This window comes from Alosa pseudoharengus, unplaced genomic scaffold (genome assembly GCF_046254945.1).
Source record: "Alosa pseudoharengus isolate Yale_2024_CS ecotype anadromous, Long Island Sound unplaced genomic scaffold, YU_APseudo_1.1 YU_APseudo_1.1_scf_18, whole genome shotgun sequence".
NCBI classification, from domain to species: Eukaryota; Metazoa; Chordata; class Actinopteri; order Clupeiformes; family Clupeidae; genus Alosa; species Alosa pseudoharengus.
The window spans coordinates 18570183-18591202 of record NW_027468650.1 but is presented as its reverse complement, the minus strand read 5'-3'; the positions used below and the strand labels follow the sequence as shown (position 1 = coordinate 18591202).

Below are 21020 nucleotides of genomic sequence, written 5' to 3'. Positions count from 1 at the left end.
GCTGAAACGTTTTAAATAACCTATTCTAAGATTAGAATATCCCTGTGTCACAACAAACATCACCTCTTCTCTGCAGACAGAAGCAAAGAGGAAATTAAAGAGAGAAATGCTCAGTCCCACATCACATGCTCAGTCCACCACAGTCATCTTGGCTTCTGCCACACACTGCCTCCTGCTGTATGATAGGTTTGGTGCAGGGTTGTGTTGGCTGAGAGGGTAGTCAGTTTCAGTTCAGTTTCAATGCAGGCAATATCATTGGGATACCAAGGACAAACTAGACTTGATTTCAATAGGTTGAGTTGCGAAAAACTAAGAAATGATAAATTATAGAGACAAATATTTGCAACAAATTGGTATTTTCTGATTCTGAATGGAAAAGTACGGAGCCCTCCGGGTGACATGGGGAAAAAAAACATGGGTTAGAAAAAAAAAAAAAAAAAAAGTGGGAAAAAAAAAACATGAAGAAGAAAAAAAAAACGATGCACTTTTGCGGGATCTCATTGCGGGATCTCGCAAAGTTTTGCGAGATCTCGCAAAAAGTTTTGCGAGATCTCGCAAAACTTTTGCGAGATCCCGCAAAACTTTTGCGAGATCCCGCAAAAGTTTTGCGAGATCTCGCAAAACTTTTTTTCTACTTTTGGAACTTGCTGGGCTTCCTACTTGACCCCAATAGGCCCACAAACCACTACCGCCAGATGGCAATCGTATCATGATACTCTGATTGCTCTATCACTGTTGCGTGTTGTGGGTTTTCTGGACACATTACATAGGCCTATGACAAGGGAGGGAGAGGGAGACACCTGAGTGCAGACACGCACACACAGCAGGCTACAATAAATTGCCTAACAGACAGCAGCCTAATTTCGAGGTATCACCAGGGTGCGATTTGTAGGGGGGGATGGTGAGGATTTCCCCAACTCTGGTTTTCCTATCCCTACCTCTGCTAAATTATTTTTATCTCTGGTGGGGACAAGGATTAAACCCCTTGATAGCGATGAATGCAACTTAACTGCTAGCCTACTTAAACTCTTGAAATCTAGCGATCTTCAGTGTCAATACATCAGAGTAGGCTATTCAGTAGCATTCGGGCAGACGACATTTCTGAATGTCATCGAACACAAAAACATTGTAACATTTTCAGTCCCTCTCAACATTTTAGTGCGGGAACTTCCGCAGGGAAAACAGCGCTGAACCAAACATGAAACGCGCTCAGAGCAGCATATCGTCTTACTTTAAACACCTAGTAGTTTGCGGAGGACGAACGAGAAAGCACTCGTTTGATAAATCAGCCAGTAGGCTAGGCCTAGTAGACAAATAACTTACAGAAATAATCTGTACAGCAAAAACAAATGTTGGTGGCGGGTATTTAAACTATCTAGCGGGTGTTTTAACAGCTGCAAGAAATAGAAGCTTATGGCCCATATATTCTGGTTCGTAAATTATTTTCATAAAACTTCAAGTTGCCCTATAACTTCTCTCCAAACTCTTCACTGCACTGTAGCCAATTAACTGACAGTATGATAGTAAGCTATTTATTTTCTGTAGGCTTCATCACATTTATTTTTTCAACTTTTACAATATTACGCACTTGGCTACTGAACGCAAATCTGCAGGAGAGAGAATGCACGCAGCCTACGCAGCGTGTAGCGCAATGTGTAGGCTATTTGTATACCAACTAACACTGTTAGCCAATTCACTAACTCAAGACTTCAGTGTCATCATATACAACATTTTACATAACAAATACAGAAAGGATGGAGGCAGCAAAAGTAGAGGAGTCATTTCAGATGGGTCAAGAACAAGGTGAATTTGTATGTTTCTCAAAACGTAGTCCAACCCTGCATTAGAGGAGCTGAGCACACTCGCTGTTTAAAGTCATACACAACGGTAAACTAAAACTAAGCTAAAGGTAAATGTTACAAAGTTGGCAAAATTAATATAGGCTATTATTAGCTATGAAATTATTCGTTCGTTCATTTTTTTTTTTTTGGGGGGGGGGGGTGGGGGTTACAAACATATTCAAAATCCCCCCCCTCTGTTTTTTACACAAAATCGCACCCTGGGTATCACTAATACCTATTAAACAAATGTAAAGGACACAGAACTGTAAGCTCAAATTCAAAAACGTTTGAAGTCTACCCAAACATATGCAAAGGGAATATATATAAATTGTGTTGCATATAGCCAGCTTAATTAATGTCAATTTAAAGATTATGATTAGCAGTTTCTATGTATTTTTCCATTGATAGTTACAGGAAGCCACGTTTTGTTTAAACTATTGTTGCTTCTAGCCCACGTTACCTCCAGTTTCACTTGCTGCAGGGACGCACACATTGCATGATCGATCATAAGCGTTCTATCTCCGATGTAGAACTCAAATGTGTCTTGACGCCGCCGTTTGTAAGATCAGATCAAATAAAACGTTCTAAATGGAACGCGATGTAAGCTGTTCCTTTCCAAGCGTCTTGGAGACGTACTGTATGTGTGCTGACTGGGCTATGTCTATATAGTTGATGGCACCAAATGAATAAGTATTGTAATTATGTTATTGGTAGTCGGAGGAGGAGTTACACACACACACACACACACACACAACTCGGGATTTACTTTTCACAGTTTATTCACAAGAATTAATTAATACACCACTACCTCCCACACACAACCACCCCGCATTCATACAACCCGCTTAAACTAGCCCTCTCTATGGCCGAGTTAAACTAGGGGAAGGGACTGGCCATTAACCCCGGCCGGGGGCTAAACTCAAAGCGCGCACACACACACACGCGCGCGCACACACACACACACACACACAGAAGGCCACACTAGACTGCAATAACAAGGCAATCAATAGACTGAGCTAGATCACAGGGTCCTATGACCGGCTTTAAGAAAGTACTGGTTTAGTCCGTACAGCAGCTCCAGCCTGGAGCATTATGAGACTGACCGTAAGTGTCCAGAGATAATTCAGAGTCCGCAAGTAGCCTAATCCACAGAGTTCGCAAGTATCCACAGTGTTCGCAAGTAATCCACAATGTTCGCAAGTAATCCACAACGTTCGCAAGTAGCCATTCACTATATGCTGCAAATGAGCAGATGTGTGAAGCACCGGGCATAACTTAATTTCGCGGCTACGTGGAGCAGTAGTAGGTTCATTGTTGAGGAGGCCCATAGTTTGAGAAAAGCTGCAGATCATAGGCAGAGAAAGCATAATGCTCTGAGAACAGTAGCCAAAGGTTTTCCTGCAGAAACAGGTGCCTTGGTGCACGCACCCCGCTTTCACTTTGACTCCCTGCATTGTGGCAAAAACTGTCAGTCAGACAGTGAATTTTGATTTACTAAATTAGCATAATGCGGTAACAATTATCATTTCAATTCTATCCTATCTGAAATCTGCTCACTGCAGACGTTACAATGCAGACCCAAGCAGCAGCCTTGAAAGACGTACACTTTGAATTTGATCAGAGCGGCTCTGGTTCTTCACCTAACTTGGTGTGATTGGCTGGATGACCGTTCAATCAAATCAACAGACCTATTTGTGTCTCTGTGTGTTCGTTATAGATACGGTTCCAACTCTTTACGGGAGCGTTTATTTCCATATTTTACTTTCAATTTAATCTGACAAAAAGTGTGGGGGATATAATCGTGTTCCAGCAAAACTGTGTACATTATAACACCCACATCCCCCACGCTTGCTACGCGCCTGCGTGTGTGCATGTCTGCACGCAGGTGTCTCCCTCTCCCTCCTGTGTCATAGGCCTATGTAATGTGTCCAGAAAACCCACAACACGCAACAGTGATAGAGCAATCATAGTATCATGATACGATTGCCATCTGGCGGTAGTGGTTTGTGGGCCTATTGGGGTCAAGTAGGAAGCCCAGCAAGTTCCAAAAGTAGAAAAAAAGTTTTGCGAGATCTCGCAAAGTTTTGCGAGATCTCGCAAAAAGTTTTGCGGGATCTCGCAAAACTTTTTGCGAGATCCCGAAATGAGATCCCGCAAAAGTGCATTGTTTTTTTTTTCTTCCTCATGTTTTTTTTCCCCACTACTTTTTTTTTTTTTTTTCTAACCCATGTTTTTTTTTTCCCCATGTCACCCGGAGGGCTCCGTAGTAAAGCTATTAACAGCAAGACCACATTTTTTTTGTTTTCATTAATCCGCTCATATGCATCAATCAAATTTAAAGCTCAGAGCTTTATAATCAGATGGTGAATCAGAATATTGATTAACAAATAGAATTTCCCTGTGAACCAGGTCATCTTATCAGTATTACATCAAACCTGTACAGGAAACTTCCACGTGGTAGTACAGCCTAATACAAACAATGAAAAAAAGTTTGTGAGTAATGCATTATTTAGTAAATTGCTGAATAGCACTTGCTACATTTCTGTTAGTTAAAAGACAATTGTTCTTGGCAAAGATATGAAACATTTTTATTAATAAAAGTAATGGTACACTCAAGGTGTTTCATTTCATTCAATGTCCTTCACAACCCAATTAATGAGTTTCAATCCCGAAGTGAAAACAAAAGGCATTTATTCCTTTATAAGAAACAAAACATTGATGGCTTGCATTACGAAAGTGGTAACTGCGGAATATCTACAACACGTAATGCAAACAATGGTGCTTGTGAGTGTGAGGTGGGCTAGGACGGGGCACGTGGGGTGGGGTGGGGTCATTTTAATCGCTTTACATTTTACACAGACAACTCATGGAGGAGGCACTTTGACAAGGATGCCCATAGGTGGGGTCAAGAATGTTGCCAGAAAGAGCATGGGCAGTCAGTCAATGGCAGGGCTCAGAATAGTACACAGATCTGGACGCCACAAAAAGGCGACTGTTTGGAGCTCTAAATGAAGGTGGAGCACCACTTGCGTAGAATTCAGAACCGTATACCAACTCCAACACAACATGAGGGTGCTCTAAGCGTACTGGCCAAATCTTTTGTCAAAGGTTTTACCAACCAAAGGAATCTCTAAGTAATGGGAAAGCAACATGGAACCCTCTTCAGATTTCCTGTGAGAGAACATAACATCCTGAAACTCCACTTGTCACTTAAAGACCTCAGTGCTGTGAACAGTGACATGAGCCATCTCCTGGCCAAGATCTGTCAGTCTTTCTGAGGCACAGGCCCCACTATGATCAGTACATCAACAGCCTTCCATTGAGCCTTGTCTGAGCTGTACACTTACACCATTTGCTATTCTTCAATTTATCAGTCGCTAGGAAGTGTCATGAGAACAGTGTTCTCACCCTTGCTGCTGTGAACCGAACAAATAACTTTCCTGAATGACCTGAAAACATAAAGCCTACAGTGACATATTTACAATAAAAATACGTTCACTTTAGCGCAACATAATGAAAATCAAATCTGGAAAGATCTTAAAAATAAAAAGGATGGCATTTCATTGCCATTTGGTTGAATGACCACGACAGGATGATCCACAAATATTTGAAGCATCTTGAGAAATGGTATAATGTATTCCAGGTGTAATGCATCTACTCTCTACAGAGTGAGACATATATGGACTTGGTGCAGATGTATCAAGATAACATTCAAATGGATTGTTTTATACCATTCAACCACTCCAACATCTGAATCAGGTCAACTGTAGGCCTGGGAGGCATTAACTCCAGAAGGTCCCCAGTGTGCCTAGCTAAGGTTTATGATGGATCAGATCTGTCCTGATAATGCTGGTTTAAGGTCAGAGGCAGCCTGACGGATGAGGGGAGGATTGCAGTATGGTCTCCTGTGTAACCGTGTCTGGGTGTACCAGTAGTTTAGATCTTCTCCTGGATGAACGGGTGCTGGAGGGCCTGGTTGATGGTGATGCGCTTGGCGGGGTCCAGCATGAGAGTCCCATCCAGCAGGTCCTTCAGCTGCATCACCTTCTTCCTCATCTCCTCGGGGAGCCTCTGACCTCCTATCATGTCTGCCAGCAGGTCCTTTGTGGGGTTGATGGTGCTCATGACAGTCACCTTCTCCTATAAGTGTGGACAAGAGAGATGTATACATTTATGAGACCATTGTTCACATACATGAAGCACAAACACAGTTTCATAGATTATGGAACTCAACTAATAAGGTGGGAAGGAGGGCAGGGAAAAAAGAACAAAAAACAAACACTAACCCTCTCTGTCACTTTATCCACTTCAATGTACAAGAAGTTCAAGTTCTGGTCAAAGTGTTGGTCTTTGAACAGGCCTTTCCGGATCATCTGCGAATTAAATACTGACGATTTACAATTTTAAACAGGTTTTGCAGTATATTAATATGTTAATAACATTGTATACTGTAATGAATGCTTGGATATTTAGCATGGATAGCTTCACATCAGACAGATTTTGACTGTATAAAATTGTACCAACTCAGTAGTATTGAGCTACATGGATACCTTATTAGGCATCTTGCCCTTGACGTCCATGGCCAGTTTGATCATGTGGTTGTTTGAAGAACCTGGGAAGAGGATCTTGCCAGCGTAGAGCTCATAAAGAGTGCAACCCACTGACCACATGTCTATCCCATAATCATATGGCTTCCCAATGACTGACAAGAAAGAGACCAGCTAGTGTTAATTTAAATAACCTTTACCTTGCATGCGACAGATGACAAACATTTACATTGGTATAAATTGCAACAAATGTACCCACATTTCTAAATGTCACATATGCTTATAACAGTTATAAGTGAAAAGCTGTGCTTACTGATTTCAGGTGCTCTGTAAAACCTGCTGACCAAGTAGGGTGTGATATCATTGTCTGCAACGTGGGACGCTGACCCAAAATCGCAGAGTTTCAAAATCGTCTTTGACTCGTTCACCTGAATTGAAGCAGAGAACAGAAAAAAATGATGACAAATAGATCATAGAAAGTAAAACATGAACTTCATTCCACAGAACATAGGGCAAGACTCACCAGAATGTTGTCTGGTTTGATGTCGGCATGCAGAATGTTGCAGCGCTTAAGGAGCTTCAGGGCTAGGAAGAGCTGCTGGCTGTAGGATCGCACCGCCTTGATATGCAGCCCCACATCTTTACCGTACTTTTTGAGCACCTCACGTAGGTTCATACTGAGGGACAGAGAAATCAGGTATAAAACCGTTCATGTCAAAAGCATTGTAAACTCAAACAATAGCTTTTGACATGTTCTTGGAACTGTTACAATGATCATTCTAAGTGCATCTCAAAAACACTGTGTATAAACTTGAATTATGTGCAAACGTGTTCTTTTCCGTATATTTCACAGCAAGCATGGCTACATGCTCTTCTATCGGCTTACATCAATATGTGACACATTTTAAAAAGATAGATACACAAATACTGATCCTGAAGGAAAATGTTCAATTGGTAGTGTTTTATGCACCTGAGTGGCTCAAAGACAAGACACAGATGCTGTTTGTGGTCAAAGTGTCGGAACAGACGGAGACAGTGGAACTTGTCATCAGGATCAGCATCATTCAGCTTCTTCAGGAATTCCAATTCCTTCATTCCAGTCTTGTGCCTATAGGGGGAAAGCACAAAGCATATTAAAAGATGAGCTTATTATCATGTGACCCGATTCATCCCTTCGTTGAAGTCTGATCAGGGGAGCCTTAAGAATAGCATAGGAGCGTATAGCCCACTGGGCATAACGCCTGTGCTTACATGAGTTCATTGTTGCGGATGATCTTGATGGCCACGTCCTGGCCTGCGCGGGCCGTGTCTCTGGCCCGGATCACGTTGCTGAAGACCCCCTGGCCCGTGTAGCCATACACATCATACCGCTTATCCAACATCTCACCAATGTTCACGCCTGTGCGAGAGTCACCCGAAGTCAACAACGCAACACAACACATTGTGGGAGCATTTCACAAATTGTGAATTTGGGTGATTGGCTGTCTTGGTTCGATCATCAAAGGCTTTAAATCAACACTATTCCAAGTAATCGTCCTTTACTATTACAAGGAATACTTTCAGCAGTTTGCGTCACACAATTTCTTTGATTTATAATAAAATACTTCAGAAATACAATAAACACAACAAACAACAAAGCACATTTTCCTTACGGTAATAGCCTTCAGCATCTGTCCAATTGTCCCTGAGGTTGGGGTTTTCTTTGAAATCCTTGCCAATGCCTGCTGCTCTCAGCCTTGCACTCTGCAGATGAGAGGGACAGGAAAGGCCATGTTAATAGTTAATAGAGCACACAGTGCAGATCCAGTATCAGGCTCTCTTGTCCGTGTCCTAATCCAATTTATAGGGACTGATCTGGCTGTACCTAACTTAACACTAAGGGTTATAGACCACATGGAACTATCATTCTACATTTAACAAACAATCAAAAACATTTATTTAAGTTAAACAACAGCATCATTGTAGGTACAAGTTTGTGACGACACTGTACAAATTGAAGGGCAAGAGGATTTACAGAAGACTAATCAAACATGACTCACATCAAAGTCTGCAGCAAACATGTCATCTGACTCTGTAAACATGTCAGGAGCTGATGGCTTCTTTGGGTTGGAGCCTATTTCAGACAAGAATGCGGAAAAAAGATCAGTCGTGTCGATCAAAAGTACATGAGGGCTTTGTTCCAGAGAAATCGCAAATCAATGACATTTCCAAAGTCACACAACGCTAACATGGGGAAAGGATGTACTGAATGCCCACTGTGCTTTGTTACCCCCCTCCCCCCTAACCCATAACAAGCAATTGTTTCCAACAGAGGAGTGTTTCTTTGTGTGGTTTGCTTTCCAGTCACCAAGGAGTAGCAGTGGAGTATAATGTATAAATACTGACAGTTTAATTTGACTGAAATCATCATCTAGAGGCACCAGTGAAAGAAATATGTATTTAGTTAGTTACTTATTCCTCCATGTTTTCATTGTTGTATGCATTCATGGACATTTTGGCTAGCACATGCCTACTAATCACTAACATATCAGTTGCTCATGAGTCAATCAGAAAGGTCATTGCAAGCAAGCATGAGAATTCATATCAGCCATAGTTACAAGTCTTTCTCTTTGCTTGTAGGAGTAACTTTTCCTTAGTGAACACTGGTTTCAACAGCTTTGTGAATAGGATTTAGAGAAAACATTCAGCTAGAAACCTTCAGTGCAGTGGTACGGGTACCACTGGTTGTATGCGGACCCTCTCTAGTGGTACTCCGGGAGTCTCCAAGATGTTTTTTCATAATGAAATATTCACTTCAAATTATATATAAATATATTTACTAAAAATGAAGTTAAATTCTTTCTTGGTAAAAAAAAAAAACCTGATGTAAAACAATATGTCTAATGTAAAATATATAGTTATTATAGTTGGCCTACGCTACTGTATTTTAATGCAGTCATAATGGTGGTACTTGGAGAGCACCACCATTATGACGTGAGGTGGTATTCATTGTAAGTTTGAGAACCACTGCTTTAGTGGAACTTGGTACTCTTAGCATCAAGATAACGATGTTTTGAATACATGCCACATCACCAGAGGGTTACCATACTTATATACACGGCATACATCTCAATATACCCACAACCACCCTCCACACCATAAATAAACAAAAAAAGTTCAGTTTTGATTGCTCATTTCTTAAAATGGAACAGGAAAAAGACAGGGCCGCATGTGATACAAACGCTGGCTAGTTAGAACATTGTTCATGCTCACCATCTTTCTCCTGTGCAATGAGGTTCTGCTTGGCTTTGATGTTAGCCTCGAATGTGTTGAGATTCTCGCGTTCATATTCCTTCACATCAGCTGCAACGCGCTCCAGGATATCGTCGGGCGACGGTGACCGACTCCGTGTGCTACTCTGAGGACTGCTGGGCTCTGACGCCATGGAGCCCATGTTGCTGTCCTCATTCCCTGCTTTGTATTTCTATGTGGGTGTAACATTACAGTACAGACTTAGACGATGGGCCACAAAATCGGTTACAGTAGGGTAGTTCAGCCATTCACAGGTCAAGGTTTGAATTATAGGCACTGAAGCAAACTTGAACTCAATTGAAAAGTCAGAAAAGCTCAGCATAACAGACACATTTTACAGTTCATATAGGCTTTTGTTGTGCATTTTCACACCTGTAGACAGAACCAGAGCCAAGTCCAGCCAAAATATCCCATACTGTTTGCACAACTGACCTGCACAATGGCTAATCGCTGTTGTCGTCTCTGCTCAATCAAAGCTTCCTCATCCTCTTCCTCTGCATCAAAATCCTCCAACCTGAATGGAAAGACAGTTTCTTTTACTTTCAAATTGAGATAGATAGATAGATACTTTATTGATCCCCAAGGGGAAATTCAAGGGTCTCAGTAGCATACAGACATCACACACAACATGCACTTACAGCAGAAATGGTAAACATAAGTATAAGTATAAACATATAACTAAACTCCACTGTACAATAAAGACAGTAGAAGATAAGAAAGATAAGAAAACTAACAAAACTAAATACTAAATACACTATATAAATTAAATTAAGAAAGTCCAATGTGCTTGAGGGGTGATCGAGCATAAGACGCTTGTAGTGACAGGGCCGGGACTGGTAAGGTGCTAAAAGGAGTGAGTGTCATGGTGAAGGTGCAAAAAGTAGTCCAACCATAGTCCTTTAGTTATGTGTGGATGGCAAGGTGCTCAAGAGAGTGAGTGTCATGGTGAAGGTGCAAAAAAGTAGTCCAACATTAGTCCAACAGTGCAAGAGTAAGGTCTAGAGACCAGCATAAATAATATGGACAAATAGGAGAGTAAAGTATAATGTAGACAAGGTAAAATAAAAAAAACTATTTCAGTGCAAGAACAGGTTGAGGTAACAGGGTTATAACCATTCATTCATTCAGTATTGTAGCAGAAGCCTGACCGCAGCCATTGATTATGTGTGCTAATATAGCATGAAAAACAGTGTAGCAGTAAAACAGTAGTGAAAACATTAGGCTGTGTACATTAGTAAAACAGTAGTAAAGCAGCAGTGGGCAGTCAGTACTCAAACATGGAGAGGGTGGAGAGGCAGACAGACTAAGCAGAGAAGTCTATCTCTCCTCTTCCCTTTAGTGAGGCATTGAACAGTTCAATGGCCGTAGGAACAAATGAACAAATTGAAGTGTTAACATTATCATTTTAGTTTTTTATAGACCTCACTTTGTTTTTAGGTTTCATTATTTAATTTCATTAACTAACTTACAGAAGGGAAAATGTGTGTGCCTGAACATATCAGACATTTTTAAAACCATAACATACAATTGTCTACTTCAGTGATTTTCAACCACTGTTCCGCGGAACACCAGTGTGCCGTGAGAGATCATCAGGTGTGCCGTGGGAATTGTCCAATTTAACTTAATCGTTCCAAAAACATTTACTATTTAGTTGTTGCAAATTGTAGGCTAGGATGTCATTGTTGAGCATCTGTGCCTGCAATGTAGTGACTTGCTAAGCAAATAAATACTCTTTCATGTCAGTGGGTGGCAGTATGTAGTGCAATAATTCAAATGATGCGCAAGAGAACTTGGAAAGCTAGATGTGTGATGAAAGTAAAATGTATTATTATTGGAAGATACCGCATTGGGCTCCAGAATGTACGTAAACAGCGCTGTCATCATGTTGGGTGCAACAATCACTGGAGGCCAATAGAGAAACAGGTGTCTGATTGTTGACAAGTGTTGCCCATAGACAGTAATATGATTTCCGCGTTCACGTAGCCTATGTCACTTAATAGGCTAGAACTCAACGGACAACCCACTATCTAGCTTTCTAATAACTATGGATGAAAAGACGTAGGGCCTAAAACAGTGATGGATATACAAGAAAAAAATGCAGACTCTGATGTGTAATTCTGTTACGTTTTTGATTGGTGGTGTGCTGCGGTAGCCTGGCCTCTGCCTGCCTACGTACTTCCGCTCGATTTTTTTTCCCTACAGTACTCCGGCGGGAATAGGTTGATTCGCCCTCGTTTACTTCGGTAGTTGGGCAGGCGAACCAACCAGTGAACAGAGGGCGTCCCTGAGAGCGATTACGTTACACAGGCATGGTGTTTCAATTACTACGTCCCCGAACCCTGAAGCAGACCGCATGGAATACATCAACATAGGGAGCGAAAAGGGCTTATACTTATGAAATCTTTGAGCAAATGTGAATAAAAGGCGCAAATATGGTTGGTGTGAGTTATTTTAGCTCTTTCTAGTTTAGTCTATTAACAGGAGTGTCACAAACGAAGTCACAGTCGAGTAGGATATTATATCGTCAGCTAAACTAGTCATAGCCTACCTTAATTTTGTCACTTGAAATACAAACTTACCCGAGTCAAACTTTAGTTTAGTAGGCTACATGGTCGCGTCAAAATCGCTATTTTTCAAACACTAAGAAGGCTCGACATAACATGAAACTTTGATCGAAGCATCAGTGTGTCTACACATGAACTCGACAAAAAACAAGTGAGTTGTTCAAAACCTTTCTTTTAGTAAACCCTGTGTACACCAAAAATGTTCTCAATGCTCGAGTTCATGTGTAGAGACACTGATGATACTTCGATCAAAGTTTCATGTTGTCGAACCTTCTTTGAAAAATAGCGATTTTGACACGATTGTATCAAAAAAGTAGTGGCCCTATAGGATTCCCATTCAAAAGGTAATTTCACCCGAAAACGACAACGCATACAAGCTTAAAAGTGGCGCTTTGGACGTACTTATGCATTTATATGAAAGTTTGACTTGGGTACATTTACAAAACACCATATGATGCATTTTGGCGAGAGTTACGCAGATGAAACGTGTGACTGTTTGCTGATAAGATGCACGCTTGCTTGTTATGGGCGTGATGCAGAAAAACTTCTCTGTAGGCCTATGACGAAACGCTGGTTGATAGTGATTGGTTCAAAGGAACTCCAATGATTTTAAACCTCAAACTGAACCCTCCCACCTAGAAATAAATGTTTGCCTATGGATCTGGGCCAGACACTCTGCGAAGTCAGAGAGTCTGGTTTCCAGGTTAGTGCCGCGGGATTCTTTTATGTAAAAAATGTACCGTGGCTCAAAAGAGGTTGAAAAACACTGGTCTACTTTCAAATCTCAGGTTTCTCAAATGTGGTTGTGTATCATTTCATTCAACATACACTTCCTCTGAGGATGATTCCTGGTCAGCCTTCATGCCCTCTGAAAGGCTGCCCTTGAACTTGTCCTCATCTCTGCTCCTCCGTCTCCTTCGCCCTCGATCCCGAGAGTTGGACCGCCGGTATCGTAACCGACCAAAACGGTCTCGCTCACTGAAAAATCACAAATCACAAATTGCAGTGTTTGTAAAGGACTAAACTCTGGGTTATTCTCTGTATCGTCATTTTAACAATTCTAGGTTCAATTTGTAAAAGCCTAAAACTTATGGAAGACAAGGCTCTCTCACCCACGCCTCAGGGGGGACCTGCTTCGCCTGCGGGGAGATGGGCGCGCCTGTCGCCGTGGAGACAGAGACCTCCGCCTCAAGGGGGAGCGGCTCATTCGTCGTCGAACAGGACTGGTGTCACGCGATCTACCTGTGATACCATCTGCCCGGCTCCGTTTTCTGACGGATGGAGACAAGAATGAATAAATGGAAACATATAAATAAATAAATAAATAAATACATAATCTTCCCTGTCATTTTTATGTAAACATAGCAGAAGGCCTCAAATCCCTAACATTAGCAAACCAATGCAACTTTTCACGTAAACTTATGCCTGTATGTCTGAGATTACTTACACCAGTAAAGCATTGTTTCAAAATCTATGAAAATTAGTTGCCGTTTCACACGCAAGTAGTCAATGTAAAAATGTCTAGGAATTTCTAAACAACGCAGACCTAACAATTTGTTCAATTTAGCAAACATCTTTAGACATTAGAGAGATTTAAGTTACCAAAGTCTATCTCACAGATGTAAAACCTCAATATCCAAACAGAGAAGTCAAACTGTAACAAATTAAACTATTAAGCTTAGGCTATAAAAATTACATATAAACAATAAACAAACACACAGACAACTTGAATGAACTAATGAAAATGGTTGTCTCAATAATTAGTGTTTTAATAAATCTAACATTTTGCCTTCACGTAGAACAGCAAATTATTGGACAGAAGTGTGTTGTACCTGACAGGTGAGGAGTCCCTCCTGCGTGCCTCTGGAGACCTGCTTCTACCCCTTCTGGGCGGGGACCTGGTTCTGGGGGGGGAGTGGCTCTGCTTGCCCCTGTCTGCAGACCCAGATGGTGGCTGGTGTGCAGACCGATCCCTGTGGCGTGGAGAGGAGCTGCGATGGTGCTGGGGGCTCGGAGCTCGCCTGTGGTGCGGCGACCGGTTCTCCTTCCCAGATGACGTGTCTTTGGACGGGGATTTACCAGGCCTTTTGTCCTTCTCTCGCTCCCTCTCTGCTTCTGAGCGACCTGGCCGCCCATCTCTGGACCGACTTCTACGGCCGCGTGAGCTCGACCTGCGACTGCTGCTGCTTGGCTCAGCCTGGTGTCGCCTCTCATCTGGCCTGGGAGACGATCGCCTCTCCGAGCGGCCTTTCCCCTCTGCTCGTTTGTCAGAGGGTGAACGTCTGTGTCCAGCTGGGGATGGAGACTTCTTGGGACGATCCTTGGAACGGTCCTGGCTTCGTGAGCGCTTCCTGTCTTTAGAACCGCTGCGATCCTTACCACGTTCTTTATTAGAGTCACTGCCCTTAGTCACTGTGGTTGCTGATGCCGTGGTCTTTTCAACTTTGGCATCCCGACTACTCTTTTCTTTGGATCTGCTTCGGCGTTTGGAGCCTGGTTTGCCAGCTTCGGTCGAGTCCCGCCGGCTCTTGCCGGAGCGGCTGCTCTGGTCCTTGGGCGAGCGAGCTTTTCCTGTGCTGACCCTTTGTCTCTGCTCCCCATTACGAGTCCTGCCATCTCTTCCCCCACCATCCTCCTCTGAGCCAGAGTTGTAACCCTGCAGGATAAGGCCCATGCCTGACTGCACTTTGCCCTCCATCAGCTGGCTGTCCAACTCCGCTTTGATAAGTGCCCGCTGCTTCTCCAGGTCCTCCAGAAGGGCTCGGTCATCCAAGTTGGGGTTGACTGTGCTTGGGGAGCCTTCAGCCTTTTCAGTAGCCCCAGCAGCGGGGGATGGCAAGACATCATCTTTGCGTCGATGTTTCTTGTGCTTGTGCCTGTGTTTGCGCTTCTTCTCCTTCTCTTCATCTGTAGCATGCTTATGCTTCTTGTGCTTGCTGCGGTGCTTGTGTTTTTTCTTCTTATGTTTACCACTGCTGCTGTGATGCTTGGACCCCTGTTCTGATTTCTCTCCGTTTATCTCAACCCCAGCTGTTACTGCTGGTGCCTCCCCTTCATCCTCCTCCTCTTCTTCTTCCGACATGTCACCGTTCTCATCCTCACTCTTTCCAGGACTTTCCAAATCCTCTTTCCTACCGGACAACAAACAGATTAAAGTCAAAAAGTCAACTACCTTTAAATAGCACAGAATGCATGTTGTGGGTAGTTAAATTGAGAGATAAAAGGCAACAATGTATTGTAAGAAATAGAATGTGCAATAGCCAAATTGATTACTTGATCAAATCATGACTATGAACATTTCCCTAGATACCAGCTGAAGCCAAGAAACTGGATGACATGTGCATTTCCTTAACTTTAAACTTCAGCTAAGATGAATGATACGCGTTAACCGTTTACACCACACAATCACTTTTGATTAACGTTGCTCTGTTCGTTGAGTTACCCAGCTTGGCCATGCGCGTCCTTCCCCAAACAAAAGTTTGGGCAAAGAAGTGCTAAGTTGTTGTACGTATCCCTACAACTATCGATACTAAATTATATGCGGATGTGAAGGACGGAATGGTTGTATGTTAGGCAAGAGTCAGCCGGCATATTAAACACTGTTCCCGTAGCTAGGTTAGCCTACTCGCTAGCGATCTATGCCAACGTTATCTACATGCCGTAAGCTAGCATAAGTCGGCTAATAACAATTTAGCTAAACCACACACTAATCTGTTATACGTTAACTATTTTAGCCAATTATAGGCTTATTATAGCTCTAAGAACAGACCACGTAGACAATCAAGAACCTAAGGGATGTCGATCTCTTGTCATTGCCGGCACATAACGCTATGTTATGCTTGGTATCCTGCACTGTAACGTTACCCATCATTAGCAATTTTCCGACAGGTTGGCTAAGATGCTGGGCTAGCTAACTGGCTACGTTAGCATTGTTATTCAAACTCATCTGAACAGCTGATTAAAGTACTTATAAACTGAAACCACTAAAGTATGTTAGAGATTGGTTTCCATCGTCATAATTTCAAGCCATCAGTGGGCTGCACTAGAGTGTGCCCTGCACGTGTTCTTACCCATTATTCAACCTCTCGCCTTGAAAATCCATCTCTACGTCGGCCATTTTCTTCAACCAGTGGCCTTTCCTTTGTTCTTCTATGGTTTCGCATGTAGATGTAGTGAGCCTTAAAGATCTCATAGATGTGTCGCCCCTACTGCCATGGAGAGTAGATGCATACAGATTCACGTATGCAGAGGTGGTATCTATACTTTACACAATTCCTTTACTTAAGTGAAAGTATAGATAGCCTAGACTTTGTCAAATATTACTCCAATACAAGCAGAGGTGTAGTGAAGGCTAAACGCAAGTAAACACAGTTTATCCACCTCTGACTTTTAACATTCAAAAATCACAATGTACACTCATCAACACTCTACGGACCATTTAATACCACTGGTATTGTTATAAACATTGGATATCCTCCACCATCATCAAACATGTTCTGAATGCTTTCTGAATTCTGAATATAACATTACCGTGATCACTGACCTACCTTTTATTTCACCACTAGGCTACACCCCTGGTTGTCACCATCATTACCACAGCCAATTCAGCCGTGTTCAAATTGGACTAATGGAAAAAACTTCAAGATGGTCTAGCCTATCGCATTATTGCATTCAAAGAATCAAATGTGGTTAAAAGTAACAAGTACTTCATGCTCATATTTAAAATGTAATGGACTCAAAAGTAGGCCTACAGTATTTGTCTTTCAAATGTAGTGGAGTAAAAGTCACAAGTTTCCAAAAATATTAATAGCCTACAGAAGTAAAGTACTTTTTTGAGTACTCAAAAATCATACAAGTAATCAAGTAAATGTACTAAGTTTACTGTCCACATCTGCATCTCTGATAGCCTATACACTATTTCATGGCAACATATTTGCCCACGTGAAGCAGGTATTTCCCTAACTAAAGCAGGATTTTAAGCAGTCTGCCGTAATTGATTGGCTTTGGCGGTTGTTATTTTCACGTAATAATTAATCGACATAGGCCTACTCGTAAAATAAAGACCTAAGATAGCAAAGGACAGTACATAAATTAAATTACCAACGTTTTTATATAGACGAGCACTTTGATTTTAGAGGTCGGATTTTTACATAATATAGGCTATGTAATATTATTTGTAGGCCTATCACTTTATCTGGAGTGGTGGTGGTCCGTGTTGTAGGCTTTGCGTCAGAGTGACAGGAAGTGTTGCGCGTGAGCGAGTGGTGTGCTGCATGAGAGAGAAGTAGCAAATATATTCGTTTTCTGTTAGCTTTGTTCTTTTAGTGCATTTGCTTAACAAATTCCAAACTTTAATAAAGCATAATTTGGAAAGCACCGCGAAGGTTATTCGTAATTATCCAACGGGTTTCTACTCACTTAAATGGTTCGATGGCATGTTGGGAAGTTCTTCTATTTTGATTGGCGGTTTTGTGCTGACAGACCATGGCGCACAGTATGTGGGCGGCGCTAAGGGTAGTATCCTGCAAGGGACTTCTGTCGAGAAGATCAGGCTTACCTGTGTTTGGTGGGAGAAACACTGCTCTATCAACAGGCTTCAGAACCAGTCCTTTAGGATATAAGCACGCAAGGTAAGATTCCTCAATTTGACGCACTGCGTTTCGTAGCCTACACTAATGTTGGAAGTAGCCTAGCTTAGCCTAACACTAGTGGGCGAATCAGTTGTCATTCAAGTATTGGTTGTTTACAAAATTAACAAACATCTCCAACGTCACTGTCACTTAAACATTGTAACATGAGATAGCCAAGTCTATCTAACCCGCCTGACTAACGAGACGATATGACTCTGGCTTAATATGTGCTATGCAGCTTAACAAGACTATACGGCACGTCGGGAAAGATGCCTGAGAATGAAGTTAACATGGATAACCTGGATGAAAAACAAGTCCAGCTCCTCGCTGAGATGTGCATCTTGATAGATGAGAATGACCTTAAGACAGGAGCTGACAGCAAAAAGAACTGTCATCTGAATTCCAACATCGAAAAAGGTTGGCTATTACCGCACTTCTGTTTAATTGTTGACTAATTCGAGTCTTGTAGACAAGGCTGTAGGCCTATGTTCTGTAGGCCCACAAAGTGTTTTGATTCTTAACCCATGTCCGCTTTTATCACCCTCAGGACTGTTGCATCGTGCTTTCAGTGTGTTCATATTTAACAATGAAGATAAGCTTCTACTACAACAACGATCTGATGCCAAGATTACTTTCCCAGGTTTGCTTTGCATTCAAACACTATGGCATTTGGCTTTAAGAAGATATAGGCCTACAATAAAACCTGAAATGGTCAGCACTAGTCTGTGGAACACAATCTTTTGTGCATCAGCCCATGTTTGACCTGCAAATGAAAGTTTTTCAACTATCTGAAAGCCTATTGCAGAACGTTTTATATGTCATTTTGACCTAAGAATGAACTCATACTGAAATACTCAGTGCTATGAACAAAGTAGAATACACTTCAGAATATTTTCCTCTTTCCTTCTTTTGGTGTGGGTAGGTTGCTTCACAAACACCTGCTGTAGCCATCCACTCCACACAGACAGTGAGCTAGAGGAGCAGGATGCCATCGGGGTGAGAAGAGCAGCACAGCGACGCCTGAAAGCAGAGTTGGGCATCCCCACAGATCAGGTACAGTTCCATAGAGGTGTGACTCAAGGGGAGGCTCAGGGGATTAACTGGCCAAAGTCATAATTAGGAGAGGGAGGAGTTTTAGCCTGTGCAAGTGTTTTATACCTTCGTTATGTGACTGGACTTTGATCTGTTAAGGGAACTTTCCTGTTCATTCCTGTTCCAATTTAGGTACCACCAGAGGACATGACTTACCTGACCCGGATCCACTACAAAGCGCAGTCTGATGGTATGTGGGGCGAGCATGAGATTGACTACATACTATTCATGCAGAAAGATGTTGAGCTGGACCCCGATCCCAATGAGATCAAGAGCTACTGCTATGTCACCAAAGAGGAGCTAAAGGACATGCTGGAAAAAGCAAAGAGAAAAGAACTGGACATCACACCTTGGTTCAGCCTCATTGCGGACACCTTCCTCTTTAAATGGTGGGACAACCTGCAGAACCTTAAAGAGTTCATGGATCATGAGAAAATCCACCGCATGTAGCCACAGACTTCAACAAAAGGATTTTCACATGAAAGCTGCTAACAGACTTTTAGAGCACTTGTCTGTAGTCCTACAGATTTGAATAGATTTGCTGTAGTGGTGATGAAGAGAGGACCTTTTCAGAGGAACTAGTTTGTGAAGTGCCTAGTTACCAACTGAGAGACTGTTTTATGAAATGTTTTGTGTTGATAACTACTTGTGTCATGCTGTACAGTAGTGTAAATTAAGTTTGAATATTAGCTAAATTAGCTGCTTATAGCATTCTATTCAATAAAACTTTTTGGAAAAGCCTGCCAGCAAAACAGCAAGATCAGTGAGGTTATAACCATCACAATGTTCTCAATCAAACAAAATGTCAATAAATAGAATATTAGAAAATGAAGAAATAGTTATCTAAATGATGTATTAAAAGTGTGCATAAAGAAGTATAAAAAATATAACTAATTAAGAGTTTAAAAATGAATGCACTGTTATAATGAATTGCAAATCAAAGAGAAATATTGAATGAAATTGTGAGAGAATAAGAAGACACTTGACATTAAAAATAGTGTAAAGTAAATGACACCAAAATAAAACAAGTAGAAAGCTTGCCTCAAGACCATGGGTCATTGGGTTCAACATCATGAGGCCTAGTTCTGATGTTTGTGGAAGACATTTTTGTGAGTGGAAGGACTTGCGGACCTGTCTTTTTCATGCTGCAGCATGACAAGTTCAGCCTAGACATGGAGAAGAACTTCAAAAATCATTGGTCTTACCATTGATGTGTTGGGTGCTCTCTTTATAGTAATTGTCAGTAAGCTAGCATGAGTTCTGAACTTAACTAGATATCAGAGTTTAGCTTCATAGACTACGAAACTCTTGAAAAAACGGTACAGAATCTCAACTTTTGCACGTGTGGCTTAGACACTGCATACCAAATTCTTCAAATCTGTTTTTCACCTCATAGAGGCAGATGTCCTTCACATTGTAAATGTATCATTGTTGCCTGTCCCTGAAAACAGCTGCTGCTGTAAAGCCCCTTCAAGAACAATAACCCGGAAGCCTTTATGCTAAACAATTACAGGCCCATATTCAATCTACCTTTTATTGGCAAAATTATTGAAAATAGTGTTTAATCAACTACCACCTTCCTAACATCAAATGGGTATTTTGATTACTTTCAGTCTGCTTTTTGGACATATCACATCACTGAAACAGCTCTTTTAAAGGTTATAAGTGGCATATGCCCAATACAGATGCATGGCAAAACAGCAGTGCTACTGGACCTTAGTGCAACATTTGAGACTGTTGATTACAACATATTACTACACAGACCACTGGGTTGTATTTACAGGTAGTTATCAATTGGCTGAAATCAAGGAGCTTTTTTGTTGCCATCGGCAACTGTACCTCAACACCAACGTCCTTGACCTATGGTGTTCTTGGGGCCACTATTATTCAACTTTGATACGCTCCCACTTGGGCAAATTATTAAAAATAATTTGATTTCCTATCATAGCTATACAGATGACATCCAAATTTACTGTCGCCAAATGACTATCGAATCTCTCTGTCAGAGTTTAGACCAAATCAACAGCTGGATCGGACATTTTCTTCAGCTGAACA

At 41.7% G+C, this 21020-nt stretch overlaps 2 protein-coding genes across 2 annotated transcripts; one reads left to right on the top strand and one right to left on the bottom strand.

Annotated features, from left to right (window-relative positions):
* Positions 1-4412: 4412 nt before the first annotated feature.
* prpf4bb (pre-mRNA processing factor 4Bb) lies at positions 4413-16377 on the bottom strand. The gene is made up of 15 exons (XM_076290406.1): positions 16314-16377; positions 14076-15374; positions 13356-13514; positions 13072-13221; positions 10112-10193; positions 9641-9851; positions 8428-8501; positions 8041-8131; positions 7640-7787; positions 7359-7496; positions 6912-7065; positions 6702-6816; positions 6392-6543; positions 6128-6214; positions 4413-5981 (listed from the first exon to the last, which is right to left on the bottom strand). The coding sequence occupies exons 1-15, from the start codon at positions 16358-16360 to the stop codon at positions 5778-5780; spliced, it is 3111 nt and encodes a 1036-aa protein (XP_076146521.1). The 5' UTR covers positions 16361-16377; the 3' UTR covers positions 4413-5777.
* A 1107-nt stretch (positions 16378-17484) lies between these two features.
* Positions 17485-19706, top strand: idi1 (isopentenyl-diphosphate delta isomerase 1). Its single transcript, XM_076291279.1, has 5 exons — positions 17485-17873; positions 18112-18290; positions 18421-18513; positions 18796-18926; positions 19098-19706. Exons 1-5 carry the CDS (start codon positions 17728-17730, stop codon positions 19413-19415), a joined length of 867 nt encoding a protein of 288 aa, XP_076147394.1. The 5' UTR covers positions 17485-17727; the 3' UTR covers positions 19416-19706.
* The last annotated feature ends 1314 nt before the right edge of the window (positions 19707-21020 follow it).

Bases quoted from the DNA above. Each gene is read 5' to 3' on its own strand.
- prpf4bb (XM_076290406.1), bottom strand. From the start codon at position 16,360: ATGGCCGACGTAGAGATGGATTTTCAAGGCGAGAGGTTGAATAATGG. The intron at 13,222-13,355 runs GTGAGAGAGCCT...GTGATTTTTCAG, and splicing joins AGGTCCCCCCTGAGGCGTGG to TGAGCGAGACCGTTTTGGTC. The intron at 8,502-9,640 runs GTGAGCATGAAC...TGTCTGAAATAG, and splicing joins CATTGCACAGGAGAAAGATG to GCTCCAACCCAAAGAAGCCA.
- idi1 (XM_076291279.1), top strand. From the start codon at position 17,728: ATGGCGCACAGTATGTGGGCGGCGCTAAGGGTAGTATCCTGCAAGGGA. The intron at 17,874-18,111 runs GTAAGATTCCTC...TGTGCTATGCAG, and splicing joins TTAGGATATAAGCACGCAAG to CTTAACAAGACTATACGGCA. The intron at 18,514-18,795 runs GTTTGCTTTGCA...TGGTGTGGGTAG, and splicing joins TGCCAAGATTACTTTCCCAG to GTTGCTTCACAAACACCTGC.